Source organism: Epinephelus fuscoguttatus, linkage group LG4 (genome assembly GCF_011397635.1).
Source record: "Epinephelus fuscoguttatus linkage group LG4, E.fuscoguttatus.final_Chr_v1".
Classification (NCBI taxonomy): domain Eukaryota; kingdom Metazoa; phylum Chordata; class Actinopteri; order Perciformes; family Serranidae; genus Epinephelus; species Epinephelus fuscoguttatus.
In genome coordinates, this window is record NC_064755.1 from 15,822,806 (window position 1) to 15,846,167 (window position 23,362).

General features: G+C 41.1%; 1 protein-coding gene across 9 annotated transcripts in view; it reads right to left on the minus strand.

Moving 5' to 3' along the window:
- The window catches only part of mical3a (microtubule associated monooxygenase, calponin and LIM domain containing 3a), a 115,465-nt gene that overhangs the window by 57,133 nt on the left and 34,970 nt on the right, over nucleotides 1-23,362 (minus strand). For all 9 annotated transcript variants that reach the window (XM_049575358.1, XM_049575353.1, XM_049575354.1 and 6 more), the window contains exon 3: nucleotides 788-1,192. In XM_049575358.1, coding sequence (XP_049431315.1) covers nucleotides 788-1,066 — 279 coding nt within the window. In that variant the 5' untranslated portion in view covers nucleotides 1,067-1,192. The remainder of the gene's footprint in view (nucleotides 1-787; nucleotides 1,193-23,362) is intronic.

The window sequence follows — 23,362 nt, forward strand, 5'->3', positions numbered from 1 at the left end:
GCTGAAGAGGTAGAAAACCTACAACTACCAGAATGCACTGTGCTGCATTGAACCAGTAAATGCTCCTGTTGGTGGGTGATATAATCGTCAGTTTGACATGATGGCGGCCGGCTGTTAGCAAACAATCTCGTGTTACAGGTAACGGTAAGCTAGCTAAATTAACGGTAATGGTATGATAATTTGGAGGCATGGAAATATACAAGTCAGTAACAGCATCTTGGTTTATGTTTGATCAGCCCTGCTTACTTTTACCATTTGATTTCAGTTTTTTCGGCCTTCATTTTCACTATACAGGAAGCAATATGGCACCCGCTTCCTGTTCAGAAACTCTCATATTACTGCCGAACAGGGCACAAATATAATCTTAGATGGAAGGAAGTTTACCACAGTTGAGCTGGTTGAAAAATTGGTGCAGTATTCCTTTTAATTTAACTTTATTTACAAAACCTAGTCTTTTAATTCAACTATTCAACTTTTCAACAAAAATAATACAGCCACTTTATCAGCCTCAAACCTTATTTTGCAGTTGTATACACTGCAAACCAGAGGAGGTGCTGAATCAGGTATCTGAGAGTGAACTGAAATGAACTCAACTGAGATTAAAAAGTATCCCTGCAGTGTCCTTTCACATAAAGCAATCACACACCAGCCTGGCTGGTAAACACAGGCATCACATTACATGATTCTTAACATCCAGGATTAAATTTTAGCTCTCACTGAACTGAAGCCACGAAGAAGTAAAGCTGCCCTTAAATGAACTATTCAATTGGTCATGATTCAGGCTTACCTTTGAGTTGGCACAGACACGGCCCTTCTTGTACTCCTTCTGGCAGGCCCTCTTGTCTAACTTTGCCCAGAGTGCCTTGGCCTTCCAGTAGTTGAGCTTGGACTTGAGCTTGTGATAGAAGATCCTGTACTCGCCGGGCTTGACTTCCAGGTAGTCACACAGCTCCTGGAAGGCCTTGAGCGTCCCCTTGCATGTGGTCCCCTGGACGAAGTTGTCGAACAGGACATGGGCCTTATTCACCCCATCTCCTCCAGTTGCACTGGTGCCTCCATCCCCCATAGTCCAGACTCACACAGGGCTGTGAGGGCCCTTCACCCCCTAGGCAGGGGTCTCTGGGTCCAGCCCCAGCCCTGGAACACACTCTCTGGTGGAGAGCTCTAACTTCCAGCCTCAGGCATCTTTATTCTGTAAGAGGGAGAGACAGAAAACTCAGTGAATCATAGAATGTAGTGCAGAAAAACAAACTTACAAGACAACAGCTTTCGAATACTTGACTGATATCAACGCTGCCCAATCCAACGTAAACAGAAGCATTAATTAGACACAAGTCATCGAGTTGAGTTCCCCCTCTTAATGAACAGCCCCCAATCTTCTCTAACTAGACAATCACAAGCATGACAGCTGGTCAGACATGCATCAAAGCAACTGAGGATAAAGACCAGGTCATTTAAGGTCTCGCTGTCATTATTCTGCAGTTACATGACCTAAAAAACACTCTTATCTGTCCAGGAATGAGGCTGCTGGACACAAGACGGGCACTGAACCCACACAAAGCCAAACAGGAAACACAAGTGTGTTGTGTCTGTGTGGCACAAATTACTCCAGATGCAGGAAATGGTCAAAACAAAATTAAACTCATTCAAGAAAATGATTTGGCATTGGAACAATGTTTCAAGAAACCAGAGATGCAGGTTTGCTATAGCTTCCTAAGTACATACTGAGTGAAAGTTGACCTTTCTGCTGGTGATTTACCTGCTATGACTTGCAGCAGTGCTACTTTATGTGCTGGGCGTTTTCACCCCCAGGGGGACCAGATCATTCATGTTGTCTGGCGTCTGTGGCTCAGCTGTCATGAGTGGAGTGTCTGATAAGCTCTCAGACTTTAACTCTAACTGTATTTAATAGCATAGGTAGCCTTTACAAGGTAAGCATTACTCAACATCAGCAACAAAAAAAATAAGAGATAGATAATGGAGAAGAAAAGGATGAAAGAAATGCCACAAAGCCCGAAGACAAAAGTGGCGATGGTGGCTGAGAAAAAAAAGGGCTCTGGTTTGCATTAGCTCCCCAGGGCAACGGTGCAGAAACTTGCTTTGCTTGTTAGAGGTTCACAGTGGCTCAGCAATTTGAATGCGTAACCAAGGTATGAAATTAACAAAATATTTTGGGGGCAATTTTGGCCCCCACGGTCTAAAAAATGGGGGCATTTTCAAAATGTTTGGGGGCCATCAAAAAATTGTAATTATGTTCTAACAATAAGCACATGAAAAGCAAAACCAACTAAGATAGTGTCTTCACTCTTCAGTAGAAACCACTATAAATGAAATAAATAATGGGTTACATAAAGTTATGTTGCAAAATATCACTCAGATTTCCTATAATTCAACCAGTTTAAATGTGATGATTTAACCATTAATCTACTGATAGCAGTACTAATGTTTCACCACATTACAGTTACTTTTACTGTTAAAAAGGCCAAATTACTATAAATTCCTTAGATGCCATCCTGGAAGTAAGTAAGAAATGGTTAATTTATACTTATGATACAGCAAAGTCCCCTCCCCTTTTCTGTCGGATTACTCTCACGTAATCAGTGCAATCTCATTGATTATGTCTGGAAAATGAGTTGTAGACGTTACGGTAAATTAATTTAATGAAAATAAAATTATACTTTAATGTCAGATTGTAATACTGTTAAAAATATAAATACATACAGTTGTTTCGAAAACTTGGGGGCAATTTTGGCCCCCGGAACATGGCTTTTGGGGGCATTCTTGGATAAATTGCGGGCCAAATAACCCGTGGCCCTTGCTAATTTCTGACACTGTGCGTAACTCTCTGACATTAAGCACACAGAAAGGCTCTTCTAAGAATAAGCATCAATTAGTAAAAGAAAACTTTAAAGAAATGATTTGACATGTTGGAAAACCTGTTTACACTTTCATATCGTATTAGTTACTGCCAGGAGACTGTTAACTTCGTAAAAAGACTAGAAACAAGCAACAAAATCTGCCAACCAGTGCCTCTAAAGCTCACTAATTAACATGTTATCATGTCAGTTTTTGTACAGAATAAACAAACAAGATGCAACATATTAGTTTGAGAGCTTTAGAGGTGCTGTTGGGGAGATTGTGTTAACATGCAGAGCCAAGCTAGCTGTTTCCAGTTTGTACAACAGATGATAAAGAGAACTAGATACAGCATTGGAGGTGGGGCCCCTTTCAGTCCGATAAAAACTGCTCATTGGCACAGAAGGCAAAAAGGTCAACTTCCCAGATGTGATAGTATCTGGATTTTCTGCATCATTGGGCCAAAATAGCAAACACACCAGAGACTTTGCTACTCAAACAGCTAACTTTCACCGACCGAGCCAGCCACTTTCGGTCAAGCACACCACTAACTTGGGTGGGGATAAAATGATTTACTCGTCAGCTCTTTTAGACTTTCCAAATGATACTGGACTAAATGGATAAAATTCTTCAGCTCAGACCAAAGATTTGCAACAAGATGAGTTGAAACAGGCAACAACTACTACTACTGTCAGTTCAGACCAATGCAACTAGATGAGACGGTGTATCATCTCTATGCAACAAATCCCTGTACTTCTGTTCTGATTTCCAGCTTTTCAGGCTTATTTTGTGGCTGAATAATTTGTAGCTTCCCAAAATATGAATAAGAATAGTGATAGTGAGATACTGGCTACAGTTGCATTTGTAGTCGTGATGAAACAGCAAAAAATTAAACAAAACAAGCATCAGATGGACTGTATTTGTAATAAATATGCCACAGAAACATGAATAACCGCTACCAATTAATCAGTCAATCATTATGTGGGGAGGAGATAAGCACATACAGCAAGCAGAAGTAGTGACCCACCACACACTGTGAGAGCAGAAATGGAGGGCACAGCAAGGATGACTGGCTGTTGAAACGGGTGACATGTTTTACGTTCTAAAACCAGCCAATGGCAATTTAACCAGCTGAGTTGCAGGTGCCACAATCAGCCGGCTTGAGTCGAGCTCAGACCGGCCAGTTCACACTGCAGCAACTTTTCTCTGCAAATGCAAACTATGTCAAATTGGCTTCAAAGTCTGGCGCCCTCCTGGGCACCTGGTCTTTACACCAAGCAAAGCTAAGCTTGACTAAGCTAAGATAATGGTCTCTTGGCTCTAGCTTCATATATACTGTGCAAATATAACAGTGAAAATCTTTGCAGGAAAGTAAATGTGTGTTTCCCAAAATATCAAACAATTCCTTTGGGATACACAGTCCGTGTGTGTAAAAAAAAAATCATCTGTTGTATTGTTTATTGTCGTTTACAGTACAGATTAATGTAAGACATTAAAGAGTTAAACATTTATGTTTAGGACCTAATCTTTTGCTCCAAGGACAGAGTCAACATTCGGGTGAAGACAGGTCTCAGTTACTGAAATCCCGAGCAACACACAGTGATATTTACACTGTCAGCCTCTTTCTCTGTGAACTCTCGAGCTTTGTACTGGGCTGTCCAGGATGTTGAGCTAGTTCATGAAGACCAGTGTCGTCCCAGCCGGTCCCAGTGGCAACACATGATGAAAGGGAGGCAGGTACAGAGGTCAGCTGGCCTCCTTTTCACACACTGCCAACTCCTCAGTGTAGTGAAAACAGCAGGCTCTGGGGTTTGGCTCTGCCTCAGTCAGTCAGGATCAGGGCTGAACGCTGCACTGCCAGCACGGACGGAAAGGGCCTCTTCCAACACAAGCAGTTAGGTAACCTGTTAAATTATTTCATCTGTGAGTAAATACGAGGCTTGACAAGCACTTAAAAAAATATTTTTTAAAAATCTGCACCTGCAGCGGTTGCGGTTTGTGGTAACGTATGTGCGTCACATCATTTTAGTAGCTTATATGCAAAATACTGTCCAACACTGGACCCTCTGTTTAACAGTCAGCATCAACAACACTGATCACACAAACATAACAGGGATCCTCTGATCGACTGGGTGTCATCGAAACAGCCAATGTTTATTACAAATGACTGAATCGATCGTCCTTAATTCTCTAGTCAATAATAATGACTGTGGAAACAGGCAGGGCAAATACATAAACGTCACTCAAATAGTCATCAGGCATCTGAGGCCTGTTCCTGTTCATTTCCACAAAGACTTGAGATGCTGCGGTTGACTTCAGAGCAGATGGAGATTCAGTCAGGCTTGCAGTTTCTTTAGTGTGTAGCAAGTGCTGGTGGGGCCTGTGATAGCACGCCACTAACGAACTGAGATAACAGACAGTTTCAAGGTTATGTTCTACACAAAAATAGGCCACAGTCAGACTCTCAGTAGGTATGTAAATTGTAATCTTATCAATCCAATAAGCCCGACAGGAGCATCTTAAAACAAAACAGGTCCTCTGCCCTAAGTTCTTACACTCTGCTCTTTGACCCTGCTAATGGTTTTCAACATAATGTCAGGAGACAAGCAAAGAGATCACAATTCATCAGCACCAAGGCTGTTTTATGAGGCAGAGCAGAAGAAAGCAGGTCACCTCAAACTCCTCGCTCAAAGCCTCATAGTTAAAAAGAAGATACATCAAACAGAGCAGGAGCTTGGGAGAACAGTTTCAGAGGGGCAATAAATCACTTCACGATGAAATCAAATCTTTTTTGCAAGATCCAACTTGAACCTCTTGCTTTGCTACTTCCTCCGTTCATAGCAGGGATCGAAGGGGTTCCCTCTGCGGGCTTTTCGTTTTACTGTGAGGACACACAGTTTATGGCAACGCATGGGAGATGAGAGGGTACTATAACCTTTATGACACACATCTAGCGGTAAACATCCAACGCAGTTTGAGCTCTTTGAAGGAAATGCAACTTACTGACATGCTGTGTCACAGTGTGTGTTTGTGTGATGTCAAAAGATAGTGCGGCTCAGGCAGGTCTGTTGTGACATGCTACACCCTGACTCAGCTTAATGCCAACAATAAACCTGGCCTATAATTTGAATAATAGTAGCCTCCTGCAGAGACCCATACGCTCACTCAAAAATAAATGCTGCAGCATGTGTTTCTGTTGGGCAGAGCATGGTGACGGATTATCACATTTACATTACTGGCCACAGTAGCAGCAATGTGACATTAATAGCATCAAGCAAGGGGGGGGGGTATGAAAAAGACAACTGTTTCTTTAGTTTTTCTACGATTCAAAAATTCCAACAAAACTATGTGGATAATAAATGCAGCACGCACTCAAAATCTCCTGACATCTGGATGAGCCACCGCCAGGATTTCACGCATTCACAGAATTCACACAAGAATTTACACACACAGCATCAACCCCCCCCCCCCCTCTCAGTATACACACACACACTCGCACACACAGCATGCCTTTGCTTTATACTGGCTGCATTACATCATCCTCTAATCTAAAAATAGAGCCAGAGATTAGGCCACTAGGCTACACGTTTGACAGCACTGCATTTACACACTGTTATCACTGCCACTATTCCCAGTAGTAACAAATAACAGACTATATATTAGAGTAGATTTCAAAGCTAAGCATATTGTAAATTAATGTTAATCACAATTTGTGGTATTTTTGCTAGTTTGATCACTGTAGAAATAAAAAAACAACCTGGAATACTACATTATTCCCTTTTTTTGTCTGCACCTAAACAGGATCAAAGCCACAGTCTTAATAAAAAAAACATAGATAACAGTGAAAAATACTGGCTCCAAAAACATGTCATTTTCTCTGTCTATCATTTAACAGAGAGCAGAATACTAAGCACAATGTGCTGCTCTCTTACAGCTGACACGGTCAGTTAAAAAACAACACAGAGGCTTTGAGGTAAACAGGTTAAGTTAATTGCTTATCCGCCATAATGACGCTGAATAACTGGGCTGACTGTAAGCTGTGTCTGTGTCAGTGTTTGTCCTTAAATAACATTTCATCCCTTGTCAGTGTCCAGCTCAGGCATGACTGATGCTTGGAGGACACCCTGGAGATGAAAGCGATATCCCGACTCATCTCCTCCTCTCATCCATCAGGATACTTGGCAGAGAGCAGGAGAGATTGCAGGATGCAATGTGATCTTTCTCCCTGAGCAGCAGAGGTCTTCACAATAATGGATGTACAATGCAGAACATTTAGTCCATCAAACCTTATTCACCAGTTGCAAAAAACCTGTAATGACTGCTGGATCTGACTGTTTTGTGTCTCTGCTTATTTCTTCCTGTTCGCCTTATGACAGCTGCCATTTTGTCTTTGTTCTCTGCAGTTAACGATCACCTTAACATCCCTCTTGTGCTCATTATGATAAGTCACTGGAGATGGCTACATTATAGTTTGACTATGATGCTAATTACAGAGAAATACAGCAGCAGGTGTGGTCTATTCAGAGGCTGCCTGCAGGCTGTAAATAGATCACAATGACAACAAAGGTTGAGTAGTTAACTCTTTATTGTCCATTATATTCAGGCTAGCAACTAGGGAAAGTTCACCACCATTATTATGTAAAAGAAAATGTATAAAAACCTCAACTTTGGATTTTGTAGCTATGAAACAAACAGGATATATCTTCGTTTACCTAGATTCTGGTTAGCTGTTTCCCCTGCTTTCAGTCTGTATGCTAAGCTAAGCTAAGCTAAACTAACTGTGTCCTGGCTGTGGCTTCACATTTTATTTCTTTAACCTTTATTTAACCACAAAGTCCCATTGAGATTGAGTCAAACTATTTTTTGGATAATAAAAAAATAATCATCACTGGCAGCTAGGCTTGGGCAGTATCAAGGTTTTAAATGGTAAATGGACCTGCACTTGTATAGCGCCTTTCTAGTCATCCAACCACTCAAAGCACTTTTTACACTATGAGTCACATTCACACATTCACACACTGCTGGCTGAGGCTACCCTACAAGGTGCCATCTGCTACTCAGTTTTTAACACCCTCACTACATGATGAAACAGCCATCAGGAGCAATTTGGGGTTCAGTAGACTGTCAATTGCAGACTGGAGGAGCCGGGGATCGAACTGCTGATCTTCCAATTGGTGGATGACCCACTCTACCCCTGAGCCACAGCTTCCCCATCTCAAGGCATAGCGGGGTATTCAGTAATCCAACAATATCATTTTCAAAACCGTCAAAAATACATATGCTCCTCTTTTTATCAAACTGATACGGAGATGCTGTAATAAGGCGATGCAGTGCACAGTATGGGCCACCAGAGGTCAGTCTATTTGTGGAACAGGCAGCTGAGCTGAGAAAGATGGCGACTGCAGAAGTGGGTAAAATGTTACAGGACTATTAAAAAGCAGGCCAGCAACAAGAGAGAAGGCGGGGGAAAAAAGAACAGCTGTAGAGCCTGCATAAATCTGTCAGGAGGCGCCAGCTGTTTGATTTTTTTTTGTACAAATATGGTCATATACTGTACAACCTAGTGAAGTGTCAGGCGGTTATGAAGGTATGAAAGAACAGATACTGCCCACGCCTACCCACTGCTCTAGTTATCTTGTAATCAAATAGCTTAAAATCTGACAAAAAATCTTACATGATAAATCCTTCTTAGCATTTTCACCATACCTGCTTCTTTATCCTCTTTTTACTCATTTTTCTAGTTTACTCTGAACACAACTGTCTGACATCATGCCATACGTCCAACATGTGTGATTATTTATTCTGAAATCAAAAAGCAGACTTTCAAATGTTATGAATATGTGGGTAACCCAGTAAGGATATAAATACTGAGCCATACATGGCAATCCCAAAGTCCCACATTGATTTGGTACCCTCACAGTGATGCCTCCAGCTACTATTTACTCATCAAAGGAGTTTGAGAGTGTGTGTGAATATGTGCGTGTCTGCCCCTTTGCACAGCTGTGCATACCAACTAAGGTGTAAGCAAGATGCAGGAAAAACAAGTCCATTCATAAAATTAGGCTGTTTGCCCACAAAGTTAAGAGCACCAGCCTGTCATTTCTTCCAAGTGTATTCTTTTATTCATATTTCAAAAGAAGTGGAGCTTTGTCAGGGATGCTCATCGTCACTGTGTCTGCCTGTAAACCCTCACTGTAAACAAAAGAAGGGAATTCAAAGCCTCGGGGTAAATGCCGCAAGCTAAGTCTGAGGGTATCATTCAGACTCAAGTCTATAAACAGTGGTGTAGAGAGTGTTTGTGGAAATCAGAAGATCAAAAACTGGTAGAAACATAAATACCTAAAATGAGGGTTATAATGGATCGTCACTCCAAACATTATCACAGCGTGCCAACAGAATGATAATACACGTGAAGCTTAAGTCAACAAGGTGACTGAATAGCTGTGTTACACCCTTTGATATCTGTTATTGTCCATATATATTCATTATGCCTCTACGCAAACACTAAGCTCAGTGTTGCTATTCATATACACAGGACCAGCCAACAGGAGCGCAGACAGTTGTGTCTCTATTCACAACTTCACATCAGCAGACAAAGCCTCCGAGCTCACAGAGCACACAAACATTTGTTGACTGAAACTCAACTCACTTCTGGCAGAGGCGGTCTCCAAACCATCTGGCTTTTGAATCACTTCTGCTTCTGACAGGCACTGCACAGCTGAGCACTTCATTTTTAGCTTCCATAGCTGACGCAGATTTTCACCGACACCAACAAACAGATCAACCCCTGAGCCGATAAACATATGATTTCCATGTTGCCATCTCCTAAACGCTAAGCAGACTGATACATTAATGCTTAGTGCAGGGGAAAAACATCATGTTCTCGGTCACATTCATCACGTCTGGGACTTAAAGGACAACGAGTACGTGCAGCATCCTGCGTTTGTGCCAGCCTCATCACTGGAAGCATGTGCCATCTTCTCTCTTTCCTGTCAAACCACTGCGTGCTTCCCTTCAAACGGATCCTCTTCATTGTTTTATGAGAGGCAATTAAAAAATGCAGTGCAAGTATTTCATGTCCTTTTCATCTGAAATTCTTTTCATTTAATAAGAAAAGTACAGTCCTTCAGAAGTGAGAACTTTAAGCTATCTATGCAAATATGGATATGTGCTTGACTTTGCAGTACAGAAATGGTAGTAAAAACTGTTCATACCACCTACCAGCGTTGTCCCAACACTGGAATTTTGAACACTAGTACATAATTAACAATAAGAGAGAGCATGAAAGTGCAGTTGGTAATTAGAGTTGTACCGATACCAGTATCGGAAATGCCTCCAATACTGCCTAAAATGCGGCATCGGGTATCAGCGAGTACAGCCTATGACCAATCCGATACCATGTAATGCCACATGTCATTACGCATACGTACGCTACAGGCAAACGAAACAGAAACGGAGCGGAGTTTAAAAAGCATTCTACTGTAGCCTTTAAAATGTCTTTTTTACCAAATTGTGTGGCTGCACTTTAACAGGTGTCTTGACCTGTGTCAACACTGAATAAAAATAATTTAAAAAAGTTTTATGGCATTCAATCTACAATTATGTATTTATTTCCTAATATTTTACATAGAGTTTTAGGAGTTGAGACATAAAACAATTCATATCCCATCCATTTTTATTTTATGCGCTGGTATTGGATCGGTACTCAGTATCGGCAGATACCTAAGGTTCAGGGATCGGAATCGGTATCGGGAAGGAAAAAGTGGTATCAGTACATCTCTACTGGTAATGGTCTATCAGTACTGTGGAAAATAAGCATTGAAACCATTTCAGATATTCAGAATTGATAGGTATAAATAAATCAATACTTCTGACAACATTACAACCTACTTTTTGTCTAGCTTTAAACTGTAATAGAACAGCTAAGAAGTTAGGGTGTACAACACATTGTTTTTTTGTCATCACAATGTCAACTTGCATGATAAAGACTACAATATAAGACTAAAAAGACAACAATATTGCACTCAGGTTTAATATCAAGTTCAAGGGGGACTTCTGTTGCTGCAAATTAGACCCAGCTGGCACCACAGAGTGTGCAGTTTCCATAGAAATGCAGCCAACCAAGAAGGCTGGGAAAGTGATAGACAACACTTAAATGAGACCGCTGTTGTTCTAAGAAAAAGAGCATTCTATTACTATATGGATTAACCAACAGTTTAGTTTCATTTTCGTTGTACCCTTGCATTCTGCTGCTCTGTCTGTGCCCAGAGTATGCTCCGCGCTCCAAGAGCACGGCACTCTGAATAACTGAAAAGCATATAAAACTTCAACTGAGAGCCTAGTCCTAGTCCCTTTCACTAGCCCGGTGAGCCTACACATTTTGATAAATAAAGGCCTGTCTCAATTAGACGCCTGGTCTGGTTGCCAAGCAGTGCATTTTTTATATATATATATATATAAGTTCCTACGGATGTATAAAACCAGGTTGCTGGCTACCTCAAATTATGTGTCCATTCCTTGATTACCCTGTAAGTTTTTCATATTCCTTTAGTCTTTATATTATCTGAACCCTATTTTTTAAACAAGTAATATTCATACTGGTTTCAATAAATGATTTGATTGTCTTTCCCGATCTTTGCTGATTAACAGTTTTGTGTTAACAGAATCAAAGGCCTGTCCCATATAGATGTTTGTCCCAAATATAGGCCTGTTGATATCAGTGATTTTAGCAAATAATAGCCCGGGCTATTAACTGAAGTTTTACAGTATTCCAACAGTGCCCCGAATTAACGGCCCACCTCCAAAAACAGAAAATGAATGCTGATTTTGTGGCAAATGAATTTGTGGGAAACCCTGGGTAGTACTCCAAGATTTATACTGGTCCCAGTCTGCTCAGTTGCATTATCATGGAAATTCCTCAATTCTGTGCTAAAAACGAGAGAAGGTTTAACTGAATCTGAGCCCCATTACATTTCCATATCTACTGGCCTATATCACACCCATTCCAACCATGACAGGGGATTTCAAATGGATTGGTTTCAAGTGCAAAAAAAGCATAGCCAATGGAAAAATTAACATCAAATCTCTGTCTGAGACGACTCAGGGGAGTATTTACCAATGACAAAGGTCTTATGAAATTCATATTAGCAACGGATTCAGGGGAATGTGAGCCTGTGCCTAGACATACTGCTTAAGGGTGGGTGTCAAACATGGCCGATTAGAGCTGCCTGCCAGCACTTGCCGCAGCTATTTGATTTAGGAAACATGTCAAATCCCAACTCAAATGCCACTTTTCCCACCTTCATACCTTTCATAACAAGAGCAGAGCCGGCACCGCAGCTATGTAACCATAAACACAGACAACCACAAGAGGGTACTGAGGGGAAAAATGCAAGAACGCTGTAAAGCACAGTTATCAATAGCACCGCTCATAAAAATCTCCATGGATTTTAACATTTGGCTATCTCTGTTGTTGATTTGCATACTTCACACCAGAGCGTGGAGTGAGATGGAGGCATGTATCTGGTTACTCATATCCTCACATCCATCCTTCCCTGCAAACTAGGAAGTGTAACCTGAGAGCGGTGGGCAAACACAGTCAACACAGACTAGTCTCCAAGGCTTAGTCATGACCGTTGTGGAATGGAGGTATGCAGGAGAGAAAGAGAGGATGCCTCAGACTGGCTACAGGACCCGTTAAACTGAACTGAGAAACTGTAAGAGGAAAAAAAAGGCAATCTAAATAATCCAAAGACTGATAAGAATTAGGCTCTAGTACATCCAATAATATCTAACACGTCAATCAGAGTTCCATTTTTTCCTGACAAACCAAACATCTCGACTAGACTCCTTTTTCTCTCTGTGTGTTCGGACGTGAAAGGATGATGGACAGGAATATAAACAGCCGGGCCGAGACACAAAAACTAACCTTCGAAGGCCGCATAACTAGATCACACATTTAATATACAAAGGCTACCCCATGGTATGTTTCTTATTCTGGCAGGCCATGGGAAACTACAGTAGCTCTCCTCTCTTCACCATATTAATTACAAAGCCAACACTTCGAAGACGCTCAGCAAACGGACAGAGTTCTAGTGTGCGTAGGTGGGTGTTGAATGTGACAACCACGCAGGCTGGAAACTAGCAAAGAAAAAATGGGAAATGGACTGATACTCCCGCTGTTGACATTGTGTGATTTCTTGCCAGGATTGACTGAACTGATAGAGTGAATGATACTATGAATAGTTTTTATAATAGTGGAGATTTGTCCTCATTTGTCGTAAGGGGAAAACTTGAAATACTGATTCTGACACCTGTCAGAGGAGAAATGTGATAATGAAGTCACAGATGTCAGTGAGCGTATGTCTCTTCTTTTATTTTAGAAACTGATTTACAAGTGTGGGGTTTATACACACACATGTAGAACTAGGCACTATATCTATATCAAATTGATTTTGTGATATGAGATTAGATATAATCTCATATCTGATGAGATTAAATATAATGATGAGATTAGATATAATCTCATATCTGGTATACCGTAACATAAGTGTTGTTTTTTTCTGGTTTTAAAGTGATGAAATTTTCTGTAACTACCAAACTGTTCTACTTGTTCTCTTATTTGCCTTTACACACTTTGTCATTATATCCACAGGGGCTGCCTAGGGCTGATACGTTCCGAAAATTATATCACAATATTTTTGGCTGTATCTTGATACACAGTATATATCTCGATATTTTTAATTCTCCTATAAAGCACTGCGTTAATGTTAGGACCGGGTAGACAAAATCGAACATAATATTTCTGACCTTTTATTTCTGATTCTCATTCAGAATGAAATAAATCTGAATGAATGAAAGTCTTTCCAGGTAGTTTACATGGGAAATATTCATTCCGATATTCGGGTCCGCACAAGGTTTGGGGCAGGGAAAGTTTCTGATTGGATAGGGGGCGGGGCGGATGTTACATGTTTACATTTACCAGAAGAAAACACTGTAGTCCTCGTTCCAGATAACAAGATGCTTGACGACGCCATTTTTAAAGCCTTTTTCAGGCTTGTTTTGCTTATATTATTGAAGCAGCAGTACGACAACATCCCTGTTTTGCTGATGCTTCATCTGTTGAGGAGGAGAAGGGAGGTAGAAGGTCAAAAAGGGGAGATAGAAGACCGTGCTGTGGCGAATGGAAACCAGTGAGTGCAACAAGTCCAACTGCTGTATCTCAGCCTATTGCTATGCACGCTATATACGTCATCGTGCGAGAAGGGCAAGGAAACGAGGATGCGCAGAAAGACCGGAATGAACTTAAAGAGGAATGAGTGTACACAAGTGTGAGAAATTCTTTCATTTGGAATTAGAAACAGAAAATTCCAGCCCCTTACATCAGATTGAATTTTCAATCGCATTGGCCTTTTTCATTCTGAATTAGGTGTTCACAAGATCACTTTTAATAGGAATGAACTTTCATTCCGAATGAAAAGGGAATTAAACTGTCCATGAGAGATTCTAATCATCATTTGGAGACCCCTAAGATGACTGAGACTGTCAATTTTTTTTGGGCCAATCAATGTGCTGTGCAGTGTACTTCTTGGGGGGGTTTGGTGCCCAGATTTTGCAGAGGAATGAGAACTGAGCCTGTTCAAATCTTAAAACCTTATATGAAAAAAAAATTGCTGAATTATCGTATTGAACAGTCAAATCTGATTCAACTGACATTATTCCTATTTGGGTACAGCCCTAATATCCACATAACTGATTTGAGGTATTTGGTCAAAAAACTGTTATTTGATTTTCTCCATATTGCCCGGCCCTACATACAAAGTGTAAACTGATGTCAACATGCAAAAACAATACAAACAGCAAGAAAAGCTGTAATATTCTCATTATAAAAAAAAGTTAATGAAAATAAGCAGTGGAACAGCAAGAACAAACTACATTTCATTGAGGAAAAACACATTACCAAAACACTTCCAAAACAACAGCGCCAACAACAACAACAACAACATCCCAGGCGCAGTCTGCCATGTGGACATACTTTATTCAACATTCTGACATTTATTTCTTCCAGATTTATCATCATTAGTGCATCATTTGAAGATGATCAATATCGTCAGGCAAGACCAAAGACACTGATAGCTGCCATGCAAAGCTTTGACAAGACATGCAACGGTGACACAGCCAGCACAAGCCGTAATCCTGTCACATCCACACTTGCTTTCTCTAATCTCTGTGCGTGGGCGCGACCGTGAGCAGTTTAGATGGTAAACAAGCTGCGGGATGTGTAGGGATTGGAAGATGAGGGAATTGGCAGAATGAGCTACTGGCAGTGCTCTCTGCATCAACAATGACTCGCTAAGAACTCCCTATCGCCTATCTAGACCTGCGGATGCCTTGACCTTTCTCCACCACTCTCAGCTCCTCAGATTCAGACTTGTGACAGCCTGTCAGAGTGTGGCAAAGCAGCTGCAGGGACCTCGCAATCCTGAAGGCTCCAGTTGCAATTGAGAACTAGGTTATAGTCTCACTAAATAAACAACCGGAGCTGGATACCCAATAGGTTGACTGTAAACTGAGGACTGTGGAGAGCAGGTACACAAATATCAGCTATCCTTATTGGTATGAGGTTTAGCAAGTGAGTACGTACTCAGCTCGTTATCTGATTCTTGATTTTGCTCAGACAGTAACCGAAATCCCATGTTTGCATTGTTGCATTACTGCTGCATTTGATTCTTTGACTCACTTTGCAGTTGCATAATCAATAATATGAAGGTATGAAGTTTGGGCACATTTTTGTTTAAAAAGAAGCTACACCTGTATTTTCAGCTGAGCTAACTTGCAAAAGCTCCAAAAAGTTTATTTCCCCCATCTGCACGTCAAACCCATCAAGAAAACTTGTAAATATGTCCCAAAGTGACAACGCAAAATAAAGTCTGGATTACACACACATGCACATCAAACAGACAGTAGCGTGAGAATATGCGCTGTAAGAGTGGCTTTCTTCCCAGCCTCACATTGCTCAATCATTTCATCTCCCTCATGCCAGATCCACTAAATAGTTCAGCACACCCAGGACCAGAGGAAGGTCGGCTTTCCTGCGCAGAGCTGCAGGCTGATCCAGTAGGAAGGTAACTGAACACCCACACGGAGCCATGAAGGACGACAGTGATAGCTTTACAGAAGAAAGCATGAAAACAGATTCCTCCCAAATTACTCTTTAGTCCCTGGCTGTCACAAATTACAAGATGCAGGTGGGAGTCGAATCGAGTGTTTGACAGGTGCAGCACTGATTTAAACACTAGATGAAAAGTACTTGGCTTTAAGTCATGTTTCTACATCTAAACAGACAGTGGGGGGGTGGATTAACATGGAAGGAGGTGGAGTAGATACACCATACAAGCAGCACCCCAATGAATTTAATTCCAATGTGAGAAGTCACAAGCTTTGATAAATGCCAACAGGAAATTCTCGCTGCTGTTGTAGAACCAAAAGAAACACAAAGTTGAGACTAATTTATGAAATTAGGGCTACATTTCTTCAAAAAATGGCCCATTCTTTTTCCAAAAAATGTCATGCCTTGTTATACTTATACTTACTAATTACTTACTTAGATTTTCCAAGACACTGCTTTGCCTTCATTTCTAGCTATTGGCTATAACTACATGTGTATCCTTAAAAAACATTTCTGTATCACTTTGTCAGTCTTAATTATCTATTCAAAATCACTTTTTTGATACTGTAACAACAACCTGAAAAACTGGTCAAGCATAGCCACAGACCTACCAAAAAGCTTAAGTTTAAGTAATCATGTTTTATTTTTCTGTAACAGAAAATAAAAAAGTACTACATTTAAGGGGGAATTGCATGTTGTAAAGACAAACACCTGATCGGGTTTGGCATCACCCTACCTACAGAGAGACCAAACCAACACCTGTGTTCACCGATCATACCTGGCAACCTCCTCACCTAAGACACTGCACACAAAAAACTAGCCATGTAGATGTGAAGAATCCGTTTTTGTTGATGTACAGGTTAAACAAATTCAATACAGTACAATGTACAATAAGAGGTTAACCACAGTGGATATTTTTGAACGGTTACTCATGTCTGTATATAGGTTAATTTTGCAACTGCTTTGTTTGTTGCACTGTGCACCACCTGGGTCTGGTCAGAGCTAGCTAGCAACACCATTTAGTTGGTGATTACCGTTAGTCATGCTGTCCCAACCCAACAGCATTGCTGCAGAAAAATTGTGTACACCCTCTGGCGTCACTTTAGTCGCCCCAGCAAGTAAACAGCTCAATTTTGAGCTGTAGACTTCCTTCAGCATTGTTAACTATGTCACCACTGTTAGCTATGTTAGCACCGTTAGCAGTGTCAGGGCAGTGGTGCTGACGTCGAAGTTAACAATGCGAAATGGGTTTTGCGCCTCAAAACAAAGCCTCACACTCATTGGGGCTACCTGTTGGCAAACCAGAGGGTGGCCACCATATTTCTGCAATAACATCATCTCACCAAATGAGCGGCACCACTAGCTAGCTCAAATCCAAACAAGTGGTGTGCAGTGCAGAGCGACTACCGTTAGCTAACCAGCAGAGACTCGAGAGCAGACAGCGGGCTCCATCTTTCCATGTTAACACAGCTAGCTGGCTGGCTGTCAGCAAAGCCAAAATAAAATAAAAAAACAAGACATTTACATAACAAAACATAAAAAATGTCACCACCAGCTCTTTTAAATGCAGCACTACAGCTAACTGAATCATTAACCAAAACTGACATCCCTACCTATAAGTAGAGGTGTTGGTGGGTATATTTTTGGACTTCGGACAGAGCCAGTCAAGGTGTTTCCCTCTGTCTCCAGCCTTTATGCTAGGCTAAGCTAACCACATCACATCTACAGCTCTGTACTCAATGCACAGACATGACACCAGTCAATCTTATCATCTTAGTCTAGGAGAAAAAAAACACTTAATAAGCATATTTTACAACATACTAAACTGTTGCTTTAAATACTACATTAACTAAACTCTCATTTCACCTTGTGTTTGGGAAAGTGGTTCAGACAGCTGTGGCAGCGTCCCTGAAGCAGGTGTAAGCTAAGCATCTTTCTGTATAATTAAGCAGGTATAACCTCATGGGGGCACGAATACAAGTCCTCCAATTACCTACCCATACTAATATCACAGCGACAAGACTCAGATTCACAGGTTGTTACAGTTAAAGGGGTAGAAGCGTAGCTATGTTCAACCCACAGACAGATCTCCAGCCCGAATCTGACAGAAAAAAAGACCAGGAGACAAGGCCTGTGTAGGTTTGTTCACCTTCTTCTAGGAAAGAACATTTAGTGGGCTTGTTTCTCCATCAGGCCTGCCAGACAAGAATTCATCTCTTGTCCAGATAGACCGATAACAAGGCTCCAGGGCTCCTCCACACACAACCAGAGAGTGAATGTGAAATATGATGTGGTCTCCAGGGGGAAGGACGGTTTACTGGAGTGAAAGGGCCTTACATTAGAGGGCGGTTCACGGCTATATGCTGAGCAGCTGTTAGATGCTTCCTGAAGCCTGATAGCTGAAGAGGAAGCTGTTATGTACGTTACAGAATATAAAGCTGCTGTGTCAAAATAAGACCCGACAACAGGCTGCACCAGCCTGATGCTTGTTACCACCCACGGGTCTTGATGCTCTCTTTTGTCTATTAGAGAACGGAGACACGAGGATCCCAGAGTTCGGACCTCAGCAGGTCAGGTGGTGGCAAAGGCAGACTGATCATCTGTTCTATAATAACTATCAGCCAGTGCTAACACTTTGAACAATTATATTAAACAGTAGAAACAGCCTTAAAAGGACAGTCCACTGCAAAATTATAAATACAGATTTTTCCTGAACTGTCCCTTAAGGCTATAATAACTTCTGCAATGCTGCGTAATAGTCAGCGAAATTATCCCTGACTGTCAGGAGTCTCCACCCATGTGATATCCGTATAATATTCAAATCAGTATAATATCACTTGTTGTCAACAAGCAACATTTCAGAGGACCAAAACAAAAGCTGACCTCCATGTTATTTATCATTCACTAAGCAAGATTGTCAGCAGTTTGCACACACATAGCTGAGACAGATGTCACGTGACCATGGTTCTATTTGAGCAGTAGCTCCCTGTTTGCAGAGTTGAATGCTTAGATAATACTTTAGTGATTTTGAAGTTGACATATGGGGTAAAAGGTTTGTGTTTAAGTAACATGTTTAGGAATAAGCTTGGGGTGTCTTACTTTAGGTTCAGGTTTGGTGTGGTAAAGGTGGGAGTAAGGACCAGAGGTAACAGTCACACAGAAACAAAGGAGTGAAAACATGAGGAGCCTTTGTATTCTAGTGGTTAAGACACCTCACACGTAACAGGTTGCTACAGTTGGCTGGGCATGTAGTGCACAGTTTTTGACCTTGTTTAGGAAACAGTGAGCTAAAAAATGACAGAAAACCTCCACAGAGCTGAGAACTGCAGAGCTGGGTATGTCTCTGGTGGTATATCACTATAAGCAGCACCTTGCTTTATGAAACAGGCATGAGTCAAGGCAAGTTCCAGTTAACAAGACCATTAACCTGCAATATGTAGGTAGGAGTTCACTGGAATTTTGATGGGAATGATTGGACACATGACAGATATCACGTACAAGATGCAATTTATGAGTCACCATGAGTTGTGTTTTTCTACAACACAGTTTTATTGCCATGCTAAAAAACCTGTTTGATAGAGCTAAACTTTACACAATGACTTTGTATGGGGCCTGCTTCTTAAATATATTTATGCCTAAACAATCAGTGTCATTCATCACACACACACACACACACACACACACACACACACAGGGGGAAAGCGAGATTGCATGGCTCTGCTATAGTGTTCAAGGGTCAGCAGGCTGGCAAAATGTAAACAGTCCCATTCACTTCAGGAATGCGTTTGTCACACTGGCCTACTTCTGACCTGCAAGGTACTACTAAAAAGTAAGTATATAATCCAGAGCTGTGAGAAATCCTCAAAGCAAATAGACCGGGTGGGTCATACTTGTAAGCCATACACACAATTCAGCCAGTGGCTTTGCTGTAAGCCCTCCAAATCTGACCTGCATGATGCCAAGTTTAAGAATGAGTAAGTAGTGAGGATGGAGAGTGGTGTCAGATTGATGCCAATTCATCAGTGATCTCATATGTCCTTACAGGGCCTCAAAACTGTAGGGAATGGGAAGGAAATTCTTGACATAGGTCTTCAGATATATTTCACCCTGACAACAGTAACCTGCTAACCTTAATGGTATCTTAATGGCTTTTACCAGGCTGTTTGGTTTTACAACGTCTGTCTGACTCAGCTCTCAGGAATACACTAATCATCCCATGACCGTACTCAGTAAAGGACACAGTTGAAGGGGGGGTTCTGGTAATTGTCTTTCAAAACACTTATTTCCTTACAGTGAGTGCTTGCTGCAGGACACAACCCTCAAACAGTTAACACCATGCCATTAGCATCTAGTTACTGAGTCCTTTTAAGGACTTTCTGCAGACAACAGTATGCACGTTGGTTTGACATCAATGGAAGCCCAGCGAGCTTCTGATGAGTCAACCACAACAACAGACCTCCCGGCTAAACCCTGACAGTTGAGGTACATCCAGCCGCTCGTGACGCAGCAGGAGCTGCCTTTGGAGGACTTCCTTCCATCTGTACCTTTCATCTAGCAGTGTGTTTCCAAATCCGCTATGCTTTGTGAGGTTGTGGGGGGTCAGCGTTAGACAGGAACACACTCTCTCTCTCGGAGACAGTCAGCAAGAGGTCAGGGTGACTCAGCTTCACTTTTTCCTCTACACATCCACAGTGCCTGACATGAATACAGCGGATGCTACTGATATTCAAAAATCGTGCTTTAAAGTCAAATCAGCCTCATGCATTTCATGCAGGGAAGTTTCAGGGTATTTAGGATAGTGCCTGAGTCCACGTCACACAAAAACTGCATTTTTCTGTCTCCATACAGGATGAAAGGGCGGGACAAAATACAAGGGGGTGTTTGACTATACTGAACATGGGCTAATACAGAAAGCAAAATGGCTGAGGTAAGACGAACAGACTGAAAACGTTATCTTATTAAATAAAACAGATGTTGACAAAGGTTTTCTTTAGGAACATAATTCGCAGTTTTAAAAAAAGGTAATAAATGATCACAATACTCAGCATATCGATACAAATTTAAAATCACGATAGTATTGTATCATGACTTAAATACTGCGATAATATCGTATTGTAGACCCTCTGGTGATTCCCACCCCTAAAAGAAAGAGACCTGACACTTAAAACTGCAGCATCCATAACTGCGTCTACATCTGTGTTTAGAGGAAAAACATTAGGACAAATAATAGGCGTGGATACTGACAGTTATCTAGCTTTTCATCACAATGTCGATATGTATTTTGATATAGTACATTTTGTGAAAATTTAATTCAGAAATGGAATAGGAAGGTCTGTTTCGGGCTTAATAATTAAAGCTGTAGTTGGTAACTTTAATACAAAATAGCTGATACTCACACAGCACTAACTGAGTGAGATAAACTGTAAAAAAAAAAAAAAATAAAAAAAATTCTTCTGCTTACTCTATTGCCTTGTAGCACTTCTAGTGGCATTACCGCATGTGAACAAAAACAACCAATCAGAGTGGAGGAGTCTGTAATACAGCCGTATCACATGAGAAATATGGTCAAACTGTCAAACTAGGCAGCGCTTATGAATCAAGAATCTGTTACTGCATTGCCTATTTATTGCCTCAAATGTTTTTAGAAACATATTTTAGTGTACTGTTTAGCTGTAAATTGAGAAAGTTGATCCGACTGTATACAACATGGCGGCCAGGTCACAAGCTTTTTCATTTTACAGCTAAAAAGTAAACTGAATTTTTTTTTGTTTCTGAAAACATTTAAAGCGAGAAATAGGCAATGCAGTAACAGAATCTTGAGTCATATTTGATTAGCGCTGCCTAGTTTGACCACAATTCTCAAGCCTGTTTGACAGCAGCATTAAAGGCTCCTTGGCTCTGATTGTTGTTTTCTGTGCACCTCGGTCAATTCTAGCAAATGCCATTAGAGGCAGTAGGAAGAGGAGGAGGGACACAGACTATTTGTCACATCTACTTCTTTCAGAATATAGTCACAGTTTGAGCAAACATGACACAGTTATTTTCATTGAGGTTACCAACTGCAGCTTTAATGTAAAATCAAGATACATCATCACATTGGTATAAAAGTCCCATAAATCCCATACTGTCACAAAGTAGTCCTTACTATTGATTTTGTAGCATTGTCCACAATTGTCTAAAGCGCCTAGAGTTATCAGTGTAAACAGTGGAGCAACATCTCTGATGGTACTGTACACACTTCTATTTATTGTCATATCACCTACCCCATGTTGTACCATGTTGTGATCATTTCATTTAAAAATGTAGTTTTCAGCCTCTTGTATACACTTCATCGGTACTGAAGGACATAAAAAGTAATGAGATTTTTTAACAGAGATTTTACAGTTTAATTTATATTCAATTCAATAAATTAGATTCAATGCTGTAGTGAAGCCCGTTCACAAAACTGCAAATGTCAGACCAACGCAAAACTGTCCTTGCATCTAAGTTAACAACCAGACCACAGCCTTCTCCAATTCTTTCTTGTGCTGAGTCAGCCACCAAGCAAACATCCTCCTCCTTCTCTGCTCCACATCCTGATCTCTTAAAGAGGGAAACTGTGAGTTATGATAACACATGTGGCTCTACGGAGGCAGCACGTCCCAATTAACGTCTGCCTGGGCTGCAACACCCTGTAACCTCAGAGAAGATGTCTAAAATCTGGACGGGTGAAACGCAACAAGGGTCAATATCAGTGATCAATAGAACAAATGCTCCATCAGTCTACAGAGACAAGATAAGAGTCTTGGTCCTGTCAGGTCAGGACCTTACCGCTCCACTAAGCCACAGACGGACTCTTGCTGCTGTGTGTTGATATACGGTTCAATCTGGGTCAGCTGGAAAAATACGGTATTGTTACTGCTGTTGAAGTCAGCGCACAAGTCACTCAACACCAAAAACAGACCCATCAAATGAAGGCATGCATCAGTAAGCCTGAGACAGCCTGAGCGTGACTCATGACATGATGCCAAACTTGTACAACACAAAGGACCTCCGGGCACAAATCAGGTGCATCACAACAACATCCCTCAGACTCTTAAAGCAGCAGCAGCATCATCACAGATTGTCTACTTTCTTGCCTGGAACATAATGCATAATTCAGTTTCTGACTCAGATGACAGTATGAAAACAAGATGCTAAATTAAATACTCACACACCAGAGAGAGAAGACATCCAAAAACTGAAAGCAGACATTGTCAAGGTCACAACTGGAGACTTTGCCACATTGCTTCTAATAGATACAGAGCCCAGACAAATATATTGTACTGTAGTGGCTTCTAAATACTTTTGTGGTAGTAC